The sequence below is a fragment of the Spea bombifrons genome, chromosome 12 (assembly GCF_027358695.1).
Source record: "Spea bombifrons isolate aSpeBom1 chromosome 12, aSpeBom1.2.pri, whole genome shotgun sequence".
NCBI lineage: Eukaryota > Metazoa > Chordata > Amphibia > Anura > Pelobatidae > Spea > Spea bombifrons.
The window spans coordinates 1,652,309-1,668,981 of NC_071098.1; the positions used below are offsets into that span (position 1 = coordinate 1,652,309).

Here is a 16,673-nt window from a genome sequence, read left to right on the forward strand (position 1 = left end):
GCTCTGTTCCCACGCTTGGGAGGGGACACGGGAATTCGCACAAAAAGCCCAGATGTCTTCCAGCTGCTGCGTATAAACTCTGCCCACCCCGTGTTTTATCAGCCAGAGGAACGTTTCCCTCCCGTTAACCGTTTAACGAAAAGAGAAACAAAACGAACATTTCATTTGCTCTGGAGCCTGGTCGCGCTGTCTGCATTGCTTCAACTTTTACTGGAATTCAACTCCTACAATTCACAGCCAACCATGGGCTTTGTTCGAGAACAAAAGGGATTGACGATGGCTGTGGGTGGTGTGTGTTGAAGTACGGCTCGTGTATCCTGTTCTAGAGCAAAAGGCTTGTCGACTGCCGTCTTGGGATAATGGGACTTGTAGTCCAGTTAAAGCTTGTAGAGACCGGCTGAGAGCCCTTTTCTAGAAATAAGGGCAGAATTTGAATACTAATTACGGTTTGTTTGATGCCGCCAGCAAACAAATTTCACTAGTCCAGAATTCAGCTAAAAACAGACAGTTTTGACCAAAATAAAACGACTCAAAAGACTATATTTAGCAAACCCATGTCATTACGTTTACCAGGTCCTTTCTGTAGCTCCATTTGCTCCAGACCCAGGTCTAACCCGGGTCAATGACCCTACGCATTTCGGAGAAGGCTCTATAGTATCGATGGGGTGGACAAAGAATCCCAGCTTTATCTACATTGCCAAATGTTTACAGGTTATTGAAGCAGCATAATTCTAGAAGGCAACGTAGACCGTTCTACATCATTCAAATAGTTTGTACAGATTTGCTTGTTTCTGCAACAGAAAAAAAGTAATAAAAAATACAAGTCAGGGTTTGGTTTACCTGACGGCAGACAGACACATGAGAAAGTATAATAAAAGCCATCGAATGTGCGGTAAACTCGTAATACTTGGCAGGCGAATGCAGTGGCTGGTATATAATGTGATAGCAAAGCATTGCGGAGCCAGATATATAAACGGCTCCCAATGGCTGCTCTGCGCGGGTGAAAAGAGACCTTTAACACTGCGGTGATACAGAAAGATCAGAGGTTTCTCTAGTGAGGTAGATTTCTAGCTTTGATCTGGAACACGAAATGTGCCCCGGTTCTGTGGTTAGTCTTTAGGACAGGGCTGGGACCGGCTCCTGTCAATTAGTGCACGGTAGCTCAAATCGCTGCTGGTGGGGCACGTGGGCTGTACGGTGGCTCTGTAGGGCTGTGAAACGCGTTGGCATGTCCAGTAAAGAAGAACGCAGAGCACTGAGAGAGTCTGATGCTCCGACCTTAGTTTAATGTTTGTGGGAAGAATAATCCAGGTTTCTTGACTTGGTATCCCAATATTCAGCGCCCACCAGCTTGACTGAGCTAATATTAATAGCTGCCTGTATGGTTATCCCTATAAAGTGGTGCCCCTTAGCACTCGTCAAGCATACAAGAGGTCAGTTCCTCTGCAGGTCTCTTTTTGGGGTCACACTTGTCCGCATCTGTCTCTTTGCCTGTGTAGTCTGCACAAAAGACCCTCTTTGTCCGCGTCCCTTCCCCACAGCTCTTAGAACAAGGCGACCAACTCCCTACCCTCCATATGGGACAAGGTAATTTTGAACAGGGTTGGATATCCTCAGGCCTCAGCTCCTGGGAGCACTGGTCGGAGGCTCCACCTTCGACGTTTTGACATTCAACAGTCCTCCTTTGCCACCCGGAACCACACGTCTTGGAGCACTGAGACCAGTCTCCAAAAACCCAATTGGAAGTTAGAAGCGGCCTTATCGAGTGGTGGGACACCTTCTCCTTCTTCTTAACCTTCGTCCTTGCGTATGGCACAACTTTGGGAACGTAGAAAGTATATTTCACTTTTAGCGGGACCGTCTCTCCAAAACCTCGACGAAGTTGTATCGTTAAAGGTTCAGGAAGGGGGCTGAAGCTCTGGATTCTTTCCAGCTTTGTTGAAGATCCGCTGTATTTCAAAATCGTCCCCTTTAGGTGCAGATCCTGCTCCATCAAAGAAACAATGTCTCCGTTCAGCAGGTAACTCTCATCTGCCTTCTTGATTGCCAAGTAATTGCTATGGTGTAGAAGCCCGCGCTCTCGAGACTGCTTGATGTCAATATTTGTAGCTCCCACCGGTATGTGGACGATATCATTGTATCCGTACCTGACACTGCGAACACAAGAAAGTGTTAAAACTGATAAGCCTTCAATACCCGTTAATGACTCTCATTATCAATCATCATCAATCATTATCAATCATCATCGATCATTATTAATCCTTATCAATCATTATCAATCATCATCAATCATTATCAATCATCATCGATCATTTCATTGCACAGATGGGATTTATCCCACGGCCCCTCAAGTGTTTCGTTTATTTATATTGGTTTTATTTCAATCAATTAAATGTAATTTAGTCAGATGCTGAGCCATGCTGTTCTATATCATTTTCGGAAATGTTGCTACTCGTTAGGTCTTTAGATTTTTTTGTATCAGCTTTGATACATAATACTTGGCAGATCTTACGCGGAGCCCTTCTGACTCTTCCCAGCAAATATGTCATTGACGTCAGATGGGGCTCATCAGAGGGACTGCTACAATGTAACTAGATTATTACGTGGATTCTCCATAGACTCAACGGTCAAGGTTCACGTTATTGGATGGCCGAGCTGATATCTGTCATTTCTGGAGCACAGCTTGTAAGTATAAACCCAACACATCGTTCCTTACTTAGATTTGTTGAAGGATCCAGATATCTTCCTGCAGGTGGATCCGTCTCCACCACACCTGGCGCACTTGTCCAGTTTTTTAGAGGAGCCCAGAACGTGGTCACATCCGGCCTTGATACACTGACCCTGGACACACACGGACAGACTCTCTGGTCCACAGAGCGTGCCGTCCACCACCTGCAAGATCATGCCAGGAAGCTAGTGTTAGCGTGAATTGTATCACATGTACATAAACATACGCCGAGGACCTGTTATTCTACCCCCCACCCCCCCGGAGCCCGTACCTTGGACTGGAAGACTTTGAATTCGCGGGCCCCACGCGCCCGGCACACCAGCTTGCAGCGATCGCGCGGGGACACCCCTGAGTATTTTGGAATCCACTCGAGGGCTCGGCCTTCCGCATCGCTGGACATGCGGTTGTATTTTGCGCACTGCTGTTCTCGGAAGCTCTGATCTGGAAAAGGACAGAAAAACATCAGAAAAGAGACATGATTTTTAAAGAAAGTTCAAAATGCTCCATTTAACCCTTTATTCTCCCCATCCTTATTGGTTAATGCAGACACTGACATCGGACATCGCAGCCAGATGTATAGAGGAATAAGAGCATGCGCGAGGCGCTGCACCATTTAGGGTCCACTTCCAACTCCACAAAAGTAAATCGGGTTTCCTTCGTTAATTTTCCCCATTAGAGAGCGCAGTTTGTACCCCAAAAATCCCGAAGGGGAGGAGAACTCACCCTGCGCGGGACACTCGTCTGTGTTGCAGGATTCGTATAGCACCCTCTGGCCGTTGCAATACCTCCCTCCGTTCTGAGGCTCAGGGCTGTTACATTCCCGATAGGAGAAGCGCACCCCGCCACCGCACGTCCGCGAGCATTCGCCCCAGGGGCCCCAACTCCCCCAATTGCCATCCACCGACACCTGAAATTCACATTTCACATAAATAAGGGGTCTATTGGCATTAAATCAACCATCAAGCTTCACGGGGCAACAAAATTACCTTGGGTTTTGCATAGTTTTCATCAACGCAAACCCCGTCGAGGCAGAGGCGGTGGTCTCCGCAGGCGGTCCCGTCAGCCCAGTGGAGGGAACCGTTTTTAGTGTGACACACGTGCTCGCCCTCGATTTTACACCACAACTGGGCGCAAACGTCCTTCTGGTGGGTGTTGGGGCAGTGCCAGAACTCCTTCCCGAACACCTGGCGGCACTGGCTGTCTAAGTCGTACAGGAATAACGACCCGGGCAGATCCTCGGGAAGCTCCAGCGTCACGGACGGTGCATCCAATAGGCAGCCCCCTAGGGAAAGAACGCAGGAGCTTAACATCGCCGAGTCGTACCATAGACATATTTTCCAGGCGGTGGGGATCACCGGCAGGTTATGGTAATCAGATGCCCTCTGAATGGCCGAGGATCTGTGCTTTTACCCCGCGGACTCCGATCACAGCACCCACCTGCCCTCCTTGCCACGGTGATGCAAATCCATGGGCCTGCCTCTAATGCTGCCCCTGCCCACCTCAAGCCATGACCCCCAACAACGAGACCCCACTTTGGGCACCCGAAATGTTGGCAGGGTTTAGACCGGCGGGTATTATCATATTATCCATGAGACATGGCATCCAACCTGGGAACTTGGAACAAGAGGTTAACCCCCTCCTTCCCCTCCTTCTATATGCGCCAATTTCTCACCAGAAAACTTGATCTTTTGTGTTTATCGGACAATTTAATAACGAGTTTTGTGGCGGAGGAACACGGAACGCGCATTACGGCATTTTACGAGAACGATAAAACATCGAGAAACGGCTCAAACATCCGGAGGCCGCTACGTCTTCTATTCCGCACGTTTGTTTTTTTTATGAGATAATGCGCTTAGTTTTTTCCGTGTTATCAGTGATTGCTGTGTTTTCGTGTCTCGTGTCAGTGTAAACATGTTTTACTCCCGGCAGGTCACGTGAGCGTCGTCACGGAGCGCGCAGGACATTCCAGCCCGGTTAGTCAGACCCGCAGAGAAGTTTAATTCATCACTAAGTTCAAAAATTCCAGTTTGCGAATCAATGTAAAAAAAAAATAATAATAAAAAAAGTGTCCCAAACGCCATTCCCAGGACCTGGAACGAGTCGACTGTAATGGGGGTTTTTTTGTTAATAGAGGTAAAAATTAACTATTCTATACTATGAATATTTTTTTTAAAAGAAACAAAAATTTCCATCAGGTCACCGGATCTCGTCCTTCTCCGATCTCAGCTGGACCCTGAATTTATGATATAACTTTTCTTGGATAAATTCTGCCTCCGATACATAAACGTAATTTTCACAATCGCCCTTTTGTAGGGTTTGGAAAAAAACTAAACTTCTGGAGCTGACATCATCGGCCAGTCCTAAGGGAGATCTTCGTTGTCCCCAACCAGCCTCCACAGACTTCATTAAAAGGAGCTGCGCACCTTTATGACACGGCGTGCCGGGGTATGACATCATCAGACAGCTGTCAGGGAGATCTTTGGTCTTCCCAACCAGCCTCCATAGCCTTCATTATAAGAAGCTGCGCACCTTTATGACACGGCGTGCCGGGGTATGACATCATATCCCAGTGCTACGTCTCTTAAAGGTGAGCAGCGCCATTATTGTACCCGGGCGCCGGCCACGGAAGGGACAGGCAACTGGGACGGCCCCAAACGTAAATACACCCCTAGTCACCGGTGGCATCACTTGCTGAATACATTTTGGGTGGAAACACTCTACCTGCCCCGCCGCTGATAACAAACTTTTCTGTTATGGATAGAACTTTTGGGCCTTGGACAACATCTCACTTTCCTGATAAATTGCTTAAAAAGCTCAATAAAACATATTTACAAAAAATCGCATAACCGTTCTTACCGTAGCCGCTGTCGAGGAATTCGGTGAGGTGCATGGCGCTGCACGGAGACCAGGGAACGGATTTGTTGAGCTGAAGGAAAAGAGGAGCCATCAGGTGATGTTGGCCGAGCTCCCCAAACGTTTTCTCGCAATTCTTGGAGTTGTCGTGAGGGATGCTGAGGACGTGCGCTGAAAACGACAAGTATGGGATGAGTAAATCCTGGTCCTAAGCTGAGTTTAGGGTCACAAATACGTACTTCAGAGATTACAGCTTTACTGTAATGTAAGGACGTTTTACTTTACTGAGAGGGTGGTAGATAAGTGGAACAGCCTCCCAGCAGACGTGGTAGAGGGTAATACAGTGAGGGCATTAAACATGCATGGGATAGGCATACGGCTCCTGAATCTAAGACGAGACCAACGACTGATTAAGGTTTGAGTCTTTACAGCAGGAGAAACGGGCGACTAGACGGGGGCCGAATGGGGCCAAATGGGAGATTCCAGGTTTCTATATTAGTTTAAACAGCCAGTAAGTGATAAAAAGACTAATGTGACTTTTAGTTGTTTTGATGTAGATTCTAGCAATTCCTGAAACCACTCTCTGCGAATAACAAACTGTTTGCTTCACGGAGTTCATTTTCAGGTTAAAAAAAAGCATAAATGTTTAACATTTTCAGCTGTTATTCACGTCTTGAAACAGAATTTTTTTTAGTACTATTCCTTGAAATGCATCGATCATTCTCTTTCCTCTGGGCATTTAAAAGGAATTTTTCATCAAATTTTAAAAAAATACATATTTTAATGATTAATTAAAGATTTCCTTGTTCGGGGGGGGGGGATTTTTCTTGCCAGTTACATTTCCTCCCCTTCCATGTTGGCGGCGGCGGCGGCGGCGGAGCGCGGTATAGAGGAGTCGCCACGTACGGCGGCCAACAAGCGCTTCTATCGGGGGGGCAGCGTTACACTCTTCATCAGAAACGATTGCAAAACAAAATATTTGGGTATTACGCATAACAAAGAAAGGAATGTTCCCAGGTTAAAAATATGTTTCATTGCAAAAGCACTGTTTTTTTTCTATTTTAGAAAAAATTCTTTAAATTATAAATACAAAATAAAAATTTTTTTTTTTCTTTTTTGGAAAAATTTTACGGATTAAAGTAAAATTGCTCTACTAATAAAATCATAAAGTCATTAAAATTATTGCGACATTTAAATTAATTCTTAGAAAAAGTTCCTAGAATGGGATTTAGCTTAGTGTTCCAGTCCCAACTGAGAGGGTGGTAGAAAAGTGGAGCAGCCTCCCAGCAGAGGTGGTAGAGGGTAATAGAGTGCAGGGATTAAACATGCATGGGACAGACATACGGCTCCTGAATCTAAGACGAGACCAACGACTGATTAAGGTTTGAGTCGTTACAGCAGGAGAAGCGGGCGACTAGACGGGGGCCGAATGGGGCTGAATGTTTTTAGAAGCACATTGGGAATTACCCAGCTCATGCGCTAATGTATACGATGCCTGGAGTCCATCGTCTTCGATGACGGAGCAGCTTTTGCTGGGGTCGCACACGGTTCCGATGTCGGCCACCCCCAGAGTGCCGCACGACTTGTGTCCGCAGATATCCTGGGGCGAAAAAATAAATAAAATGAAATAATAATCTCTTGGCTGCATGGAACTCACCCAAAGGGCATTTCTTTGCAGAGCTCACTCTGTGCCTTTAAACGCTGCCGGCTGTATAACGTGTACGAACACGAGCTACATGTCATAGGAATCGCACACACGCCACGGGAATGGCTGCAAATCGGGGCCAAATCCAGAAGTTTTAGGAATTAATATTCTATATTACAAAGGGGACGGGAGAGAATACAATGTATCCGCCGAGGGACAAGGAATCAAACGCGCTTGGTCTGTTTTGCTCGATTAATGGCGCATTGCCCCGACCGGCAGCGACGTAGCCACACGGTAACGCCGGGCACGGGGGCAACTTAACCCTTTCCTTCTGGGGGTCCTCGGTGTCCCTCTGTAGGTCAATGGATCATTATAATGATTTGTTCTTTGGACAGCCTTCATGACGTATGAGATATTGTGTGTTGATGTTATATGTGACTCTATATGTGTAACACGTTCCTCTCCCATCTCTAAAAATGCCCCCCCAAGCATCTTGTGACGATGTAACCCAGGGGGTCCGCGTACCTGGCGGGTAAGAAGGATGGCGGTGTCATAGTGCTCCGAATGGCGGTCGCTCGGTGGGTTGAAACCCTGCTGCCAGTTACAAAAGTTTCTCAAGGTGAGGCCAGCGTTATCCGAGACGTCCGGCCCGGCGTCTTCGTCCTCCACCACCAGGACTTTCACCACCACCAGGCTCACCGAATTCTGGAGGCTCGGGTGCTTGTAGATCCGGGCTGCAACGGACATGAGGGTCAGGAGATGGAGCTGCGAAAGAACAGGAACCCTGATTATCTCGGGGGCCGCCGGACATCAAGAGCGTCCCGTTTACCGGCAAATTAATTAGAACCCGAAGAGACATTTTCAACGATGAACAAAAAATCGATACATTATCGAGATACTTTTACGAGTCATTATCGTTATAATCTTATTATACTATTTTATTATATACTTTGCTATAGTAAAGATTTTTTTGCCTGTGTTTGCCTTGCAGTAGAAAGTATAAAGTTATCATGCTATTGAGAAAGTGGTAGATAAGTGGAACAGCTCCCCAGTATGGGTTGCAGAGGTTAATACAGTCAGGGTATTAAACATGCGTGGGATGGACATACGGCTCCTGAATCTAAGACGAGACCAACGACTGATTAAGGTCTGAGTCTTTACAGCAGGAGAAATGGGCGAGTAGACGGGGGCCGAATGGGGCCGATCTGCCGGCAGGTTTTGTGATTTTATTGCCTTGTCTGTATATAGTTAAACAAGATGAACTGGTGGAGGAAGGAAGTGAAAAGTCCATCCTGGGTGTCTTTACCTGCAGAGAACATGCGCAGTTAGAGTGCTGGGTTACTGCCACAGAGACAGCACAACCAGTCTAGACAGATCTGCTTTATGTCCCATAGATCGGTCCAAACAGCTCATCCCCAGAGGCTTCTGCCGTAACACTCAAAGCCAAAGCCAATGCGTCTTTACACCGGGGATACACAATCCTTTTGCTGCCAGGTGGTGCAATTTACCAACTCCCATGACCTTCAGCCAAATGACTAGAGCTGCATTCTAGAAGGCTAAACACTAAAATGCTTTAGTGTTTTCTCTCTCTGACACTTGCTGTGAAAACCGTCTTATTGGCAAACTTTACAAGCAAAAAACATTTAACAGAAGAATGTAAGAAAAAAAATCCGACTTATTACCTAATTCTCGAAATTTCCCAAATTTCACTCAAAAATGTATCCCAAAGTCTATGACCCTTAATGCTGAATAATTGTAATATTTTGGACGCGGCTATCGGCGTTTGGCTCAAATATAACCAGACGGATGTGTAATAACCACAGGGTTGGATAATACATTGCAAAGTGCTGCACGTCACTCTGAAAGGGTTAAAGCCAATTATTGCAGAATAAAGTTATTTCACATATCGCTGCTAAATAAATGCTGCCGCCGATGAAAAAAGAACATCACGGTCGCTTTAAGAGATTGTGTGTGTGTTGTGGGATTTGTATGGCTTTAAAGGGTTAATGAAGAAGGAGAACTATATCTACAAAACTGTGTGTTTTACTCTCTTTTCACTGTTATCAGTGTTAGCGTGCGTGTGTATGCTAGTATAGGGTGTTAGCGTGCGTGTGTGTCAGCATGGTGTTAGTGTATGCTAGTATACAGTGTTAGCGTGCGTGTGTGTCAGCATGTGGTGTTAGAGTGCGAGTGTATGCTAGTATACGGTGTTAGCGTGTGTGTGTGTCAGCATGTCATGTTAGAGTGCAAGTGTATGCTAGTATAGGGTGTTAGCGTGCGTGTGTGTCAGTGGATGGTGTTAGAGTGCGAGTGTATGCTAGGATACGGTGTTAGCGTGTGTGTGTCAGTGGATGGTGTTAGAGTGCGAGTGTATGCTAGTATACGGTGTTAGCGTGTGTGTGTCAGTGGATGGTGTTAGAGTGCGAGTGTATGCTAGGATACGGTGTTAGCGTGCGTGAGTGTCAGTGTATGGTCAGTGTGTGTGTCAGAGGTGAGGTTAGGGTTGGTTGTGAAAGGGAGAGGCGGGACAGAGATAGTGTGTGTGTGTTTGTGTGTATAAGTGTATGGTGTGAAAGTGAGTGGGTGTTAGAGTAAGTTTGCGTGTTAGCGTGTGTGTATTTTATTTACAGGGGAGCTCTGAAGAAATACTGGGCCCGGGCGCCACTAACCCTAGGCTTTCCCCTGAAACAGACCATTAGAAGAGCTGAGGTTATAACTATACAGAGAAAGGGGCAGTGAGGGCAGTAAAGCTCTGGAATCCACGGCCAGATGAGGATGGAGACTGCAGGGGATTCGCGATTCACTTACTGGCCGCGGGGCTTTCTGAGCACAACTGCCAGGGGCTTAAGGTTTATCTGGCCTTTTATTAAATAGTTGATAGAATGCAGGGAAGTTACGTTCGGAGTCGATATTCTGTTATCTGATTAAATAAATTGAATGTGGATTTAAGTAAAGAATAAATTATCAGAGAGAAAAGCGTCTTTATTTATCATCAGCATGGAACCGAACTCTCTGCATTTTAACCCTTTAACCTCCAGCGTATTGCTCACACCTTGGTAGGGGGACCCGGAATGGACGCCCTCGGCCGTAACCATGAAAGCAGCTTCCTCCGGGTTTGGCTGCAGAATTAATGGAGCGCCTGGAACCCGCCATTGATTACGCATTTTAGGCTGAGATACGGGGGGGGGGGGGTGTTAAAGATAAAGCGCCCCTGGATGGGAAATCAATCCGATTCCACGTAACCGGCAGTCCGAAAAGGCTTAACAAAATATCTTTGCTCCGGCGGTGACGCGGTTAATTGGCGAGACAGAAGCCCCCGGAGTCACCGTGCCACCCACCGGCAGGGCTATTATATTTCCCACACGGCTGCAATGGGGGGGGGGTTAAGAAGCCGAGCCATTTAAAGATAATAAAAACCTTCCAAGGCGGTCTCTCTGCTCTGTCTGGGAACCGCCTGACTCTGGAGCTCTAGTCGCGCAGGTAGGGGGTGACGAGCCATAATGGATGTTGGATCCGTTCACTGGATCCTTTGTCACGGGATTAAAGAAAACCTTTGGGAGCCAATTTCGGGGAGCGACCCTCAATGGCAGAAAAGCCGCATGGTGCTGTAACATTAACCCCTTAGGGGTCGCCGGGGTGAACCCCACGTTGCTTCTCTATGTGCGTTGCGTACCCTCTGCCATTGAATGCGTTAACGAGCTGCTGTCATTCATTATATGAAACCCCCCCGCACGGCGCAAAATAGGAAATAAATGAAGATCGTTAAGAAAACTGTGGGAAGAGGAATCACAAAGAACGGAATTAAAGCCCAAAGTCTGAGCGGGGCATGGAAATTGGCTCCTCGTCCTGCTGACGCATCCTCCACATTCTAAAGAGGAATTCTAAAACCCATTTGACTGACTTTTATAATCTCTGTGACCTCATCAAAGCGTTAGTACAACACCATGGTCTATGCTGACACTTCACAAAAAAAATAAAATATATATATAAATAACAATAATATATTATTATTAATGACATATTGGTAATGTTACTACTACTACTATAATATTATTATTAACAATATAACAACATTATTATTATTATTATTATTATTATTATTATGAACACAATAGTAACAATAATAATAATAATTAACTCTATCATTATCTTTCATGGTGGAATCAGGCAGGGAAGATTCTGGCGAGATTGGCTCCGAGGTTTGATCCCCAACATTTTAGGAGCCCCGGCTACCAGAAGGCTGGGATCTGCCACCCTGAATCACCCCCAAAATACCCGCTCGCTACTTTCTGATTGTATTTCTATTCAATGGACAGGCGGATATGGAGTTGAACTTTTGAGCGCATTCACATCTCTTGGAGGGTTTTATTCACTAAACTGTGAGTTTCCCGGCTACCTTCTTCACTATATGCAGTAACCCAACCAAATTTCTCCTGGAAACAAGAGTTTGAAGAAGACATTCAGGAAACCTCATTTTGCATAAAAGCGGTAATTAATGTTTTCTGTTGAAGTACCGTAATTACTGTTAGTTGGTACTTAAAGTCATCCCACATGTAATGAAAGAAGTTTTACTTTTTTGAGAGGGTAGTAGATAAGTGGAACAGCCTCCCAGCAGAAGTGGTAGAGGGTAATACAGTGAGGGTATTAAACATGCATGGGATAGACATACGGCTCCTGAATCTAAGACGAGACCAACGACTGATTAAGGTTCGAGTCTTTACAGCAGGAGAAACGGGCGACTAGACGGGGGCCGGATGGGGCCGATCCGCCGGCAGAGTCTGGATTTAAATGAAAATGACGTTTTAGTTCTGACCGGGAGGACAGCGCGCCTCGGGATGAAGGATTTAAGTGAACCAGTAAACGAGGAAGTCTGGTTTCCTTTTCCGTGCCGTCGGAGAGGAGTCAGAGACCACAAAGTATCAGAAGAGACCACATCAAACACCCCCCCCCAGCCCGCACCGTCCACCCCCCCGCCGGCTGCAACGTCTACCCCCCCGCCGGCTGCAACGTCTACCCCCCCGCCGGCTGCAACGTCTACCCCGCGGACGACACCGGCGCTACCTGTGAGCCCCCACGACGGATACGGTGCGGCGACGCCGTGAATTCCACTCGTGTGAAGTTAGTCGTTTCTTTCTTGCTGAAGTCGCTGCCAAAAAGCTCCAGCCGGTCGTTAATCGGGAATCCGCTGAGGCTTCCCAGACAGCGAGCGTTTCACCAAACCCAACATACGCAACCCGACATCTGCTTCTCAAATTTGGGGTGGATTTAGTAACACGTGGACCCCGCTGACAAATCAGCAACTATACCAACTAAACCGAAAATGTACATTCTCACCCAGGGGCAGTTTAGTTTTGGGTGGGCATCTCTCGGACTCTTTACATCCTTTGCTTAATTCCTCAGCTTTGACTTTGAGTCAAGGTCTTTGTTTCTATGTCTCGTCTCAGATTCAGGAGCCGTATGTCTATCCCATGCATGTTTAATACACCCTCTACCACTTCTGCTGGGAGGCTGTTCCATTTAGCTACCACCCTCTCAGTAAAGTAAGACTTCCTTCCATTCCATCGCCGCTGGATGATAATGGTGAATATTGGTTCTGCCCGGGGGAAGTGGGATTTAAACTTCCTAAGGGCTTCTTACGTATTTTTCTGTGGTCCTGGTGGGGTAACTCGCTCGGATTTACCTGCATAGCTATTTAGGGCACATCAAGCTCTTTGCATGGGCTTTTTGGATGGGGTAATTTTTCTCTACTCCCCGGCACCAAGGACTTAGCACCCCCCCTCCCCCATTTACTTTACTCTTGTGTAGCCAATTTGTCAATCAAAGAGGTTCTGCAGCAGTTTAGGGCTAAAGACGCAAACATCCGTAATCTCCCATGGTGGTAACACCAGCCTGGGGGGCAATTGGATCCTTCCTATTCAGGTCATTGACCCCACTGGGAACAGTGTGACCCCTTGTCTGCTGCTAAATAAAAACGGCTTCCTAACACCTGCCAACCCCCCGCTGATTACCCGCATCGCTACCGCAGGACTGGATTACCGTCTGCAGGCTGGACGGCTGGGGCCACCGTGATTCCCAAGAAACGCCCCGGAGTATTTCTTGAGACCGATATTCAGCTTAATGCCCCCCCCAACGGTGCAGCCGAGACGCCGAGGTATACAAATAGCTCATCTTGCACCTGTGCTGGTCTGGATCAGGGTAGTGGGAGTTAGATTTAAACAACAGCCGAGGACCTTCAGGTTAATTGTGTGCATTAACAGGGATCTATTCACTAAACTGGACGGTACGTAGGCTGACGCAATGTGGCACATTTCATAATCCCACAGCCTTCGCATCACGAAAGGTCGGCCCCTGTGAGTATCTCCTGCAAGGGCCAGTTTGGCACCTGCTTATCGCATAGTTAAGTCAGTGAGATAATCTGCAGGATTTAGCTGACATTAAGCAGAGGTGACTTTTATCTCTTCTTACAGGGGAAGCTCATCAGAGTTGACCGCGCACGATATGTGTTATTATTTATTGCCTTATGTAGCGCCATCATATTCTGCGGCGCTGTACAATGGTGAAGATGAGATATCGGATCACATCAAGGTCACAAGCAGCTCGCTGTTTAGTGAATGAACCCCAATAACAGGTGCGGTTTTGGGGCTACATCTGCTGAGGAAGCAGTGCTTAATGTTTCAGCACTAAGAGCACCTTGATACTTTGTTTCCAAATATTTAGAGTAACAATCACAACATGGACCCCCCCCCCGGGCATCGCTAGATCTCATATAAAAACAGGTATCTCCTTACCTTTAAATCTTCTCCATAAAACTGAACCATAGAGGTATCGGCCACCAGCAGGATCTCCACGAAGCGGTCCACGGACACGAACCTCCGATTCCGAGACTGGGGGCGAGCGGCTCCGCTTCTCTGCGTCCCGTTTTTGGATTTCTCAAGGGTGGTCCAAGTCTGTGTTTGCCTTGGGGAGATGTTGGGGTTTCGGTCTCCTCTGCTGCCGTCCAGCGGACCTTGCCCTTGTACGTCACCCCCATCCCTTTCTGATAACCTGGGTGGCACCTGGTCACCATCATGTGGCTCCTCGCCTGCATTGAGGTCCTGTTTCCCCCCTCTTGCGTTTTTTGTCTTCGCGCCGGATGCACCTGCTGATTTTTGCTCTGGATTTTTGATCTCTTCTTGGTTATTTTCTGCAGTTCTGCTTCCCCAACTTTCAGTGTCTCCATTCCGGGCTTTAAAAACGAGGTGCTGACCAAGCGGCCCTTGACCTGTCCATTTGTCAGTGGGTTGGATGATGTAGCTGTCCCGGCCATGGAGGAAAGCACCCTGTACCCCTTTACACATACTAAAAGCAGCAAAGGGCTCTTGACTTGAATAGAAACAGCTCCTCAGACCATCCACACCCTCCTCCTCCTCACCTGCCCTATGAACACGTCCAATGTTCACCCCAGGTCTTAGAAAACCATCATCTGGATTAAGATGGAATTCTAGATTCATCCCAAGAGCGGAGAACCTCAGGGTCATTTTGCCATTACTGCCCCGAGTGATCTCTGGCGTTGTCACCTCTCCTAAGGGCACTGCCAGTGTTCCCGGGTACAGAACCATGAGGATAACGGCAAAGCCCTGGAAGCAAAGGTGGTCCATGGCAACCAAAACGAAATTCATACAACTCACCGATAAGTGATACCAAAAACAGTTTGGAGAGAATGAGGGACGCGTCCGATTAAAAGTGTTTCATTTACAGTAATTTATAAAGCTCTATGAGTTGAAAAGTGCATCAAACATCAATTTCATTTTAGATTATTTGCAAATATAAAAGAAAGTGGAATTACTCACTATGCTTTAAAAATAATTTAAAAAATGTCCAATAAATTGAGTTTTATATTAAAATAGATTTCAATGTCACATCCAATCCCCCAAAAGCGCCAGAAGAAAGAAATTCAAATCTGCAAAGCGGTACAAAGCAGCAATTCAAGCGATTTCTTCTGCAAAAGTCCCCCCAAAGTCTGCTTTTTGGGGGCATGAATGCTTCACTCAGAGGAGATCCGGAGAAGCTGAGTCCCAAGGGGTCAGAGAGAAGTAGCTGGACTGGGAGGTGATGGGCTTACTGGTGTCTCCAAAAAGCCGCAAGAGGCAGAGCCACTTACTACCCCTACTTACTACCCCTACCCTCCAGATCTCATGCCCCTTCTCTGTCACTTCCAGAAAGTTGCAGCACCAGGGCTGGAAGGGAAGGCTCCCAGTATATATACTCAGCTCTCCCCACCCCCTGAGAGGGTTATTTTTGATCTTTAGTTACTCTCCCCCCCCTCCCTCTTCTCTTGTCATAGAGGAGAAGGAGGAGAGAAATTGTAGGAAAGGAGAAAAACCCCTCCACTTATTAACCCCTTCACTATCCCATGACTTTTTCAAGCCCTGTGCTCCAGGACATGCAGATATGGGTGAGAGATACATTGTTACTGAATGTGCCCCATGATTCTGCGGAGGGGTAACTGTAACAGAGCTTATGGTTAACCCATTCAATGCCACCACTCCTTGGATAGAAAGTCTGAAAGTTGAGGAAATAAACCCCCAAAACATAATATTTATTGCAGTGTTGTTGGTATATATTTATATTTTACCACTATCCTTCTGCATCTAGATTACTAAAGTGTGTCAGTATTGGGAGGAAATATTGCTTGTGTTTGAATTCATGTGAGTAGGCTAGAAAGGGTTAATGTTTTCATGGCCAAAGGGGGCATATAATACATTGCAAAAAAAACAAAATAAAAAAAAAACAAAAACAAGAGAATGAGCGGCCGCAAACGTTGGCAGCTGAAAACATACTTTCACCCAGTTATTCTTATTAATAACGTAGGAGAGGCTCCTGGCAACCGAATGGTTAACCTGAGGAAGGAACGCTATTGGGGTGATTGGTCGCCAATACATATTCATGAGGATTTTTATGTGAGCGCACCCTGGACAGTAAAGGGTTACATAGCAAAACTATACAGCAATATGTAAGGAGAGTGAACCTGGCAGACACACTACAACGCCTATTATCCTTTCACTGAAACACACATCATCCTTAAGCATTTTGATCTAGGAGTACAACTCCCAACACCCCAGGTCACCAAAAGAAATGATAATGGAGCTGACTTGTGACGTTGGAGTGCAAGAACAGTTGGATTGAAGTCTTGCAGGCTGCGCTATGTTGGTGCATTCCCTATTATTTTTCCAGTCTGGCTGAGGCTGATGGGAGTAAGTGTGACACTCGCAGTCCCCCAATGTTTCATGTTTGCGTTTTTGGTGTGAAACCCAAAATAGGTTGATTTATTTGTTTAAAGATGGACTTGGGGGAACTCCCGGGGACCCCCAACTTAGAATCCAGAAAAAGTTGTTGCTCATTACTGTTAAACGCTGCAGCATGCTTCCTAAAAAACGCCCCATTGTACAGCGCCCCGGAATATGATGG

The 16,673-nt window shown here is 46.6% G+C and overlaps 1 protein-coding gene across 1 annotated transcript; it reads right to left on the reverse strand.

The window, feature by feature from the left end:
- Positions 1-674: 674 nt before the first annotated feature.
- ADAMTS8 (ADAM metallopeptidase with thrombospondin type 1 motif 8) lies at positions 675-14,863 on the reverse strand. Its single transcript, XM_053452607.1, has 9 exons — positions 14,015-14,863; positions 7,752-7,991; positions 7,049-7,181; positions 5,585-5,752; positions 3,715-4,010; positions 3,452-3,635; positions 3,000-3,169; positions 2,717-2,892; positions 675-2,153 (listed from the first exon to the last, which is right to left on the reverse strand). Exons 1-9 carry the CDS (start codon positions 14,861-14,863, stop codon positions 1,409-1,411), a joined length of 2,961 nt encoding a protein of 986 aa, XP_053308582.1. The 3' UTR covers positions 675-1,408.
- Positions 14,864-16,673: the final 1,810 nt, after the last annotated feature.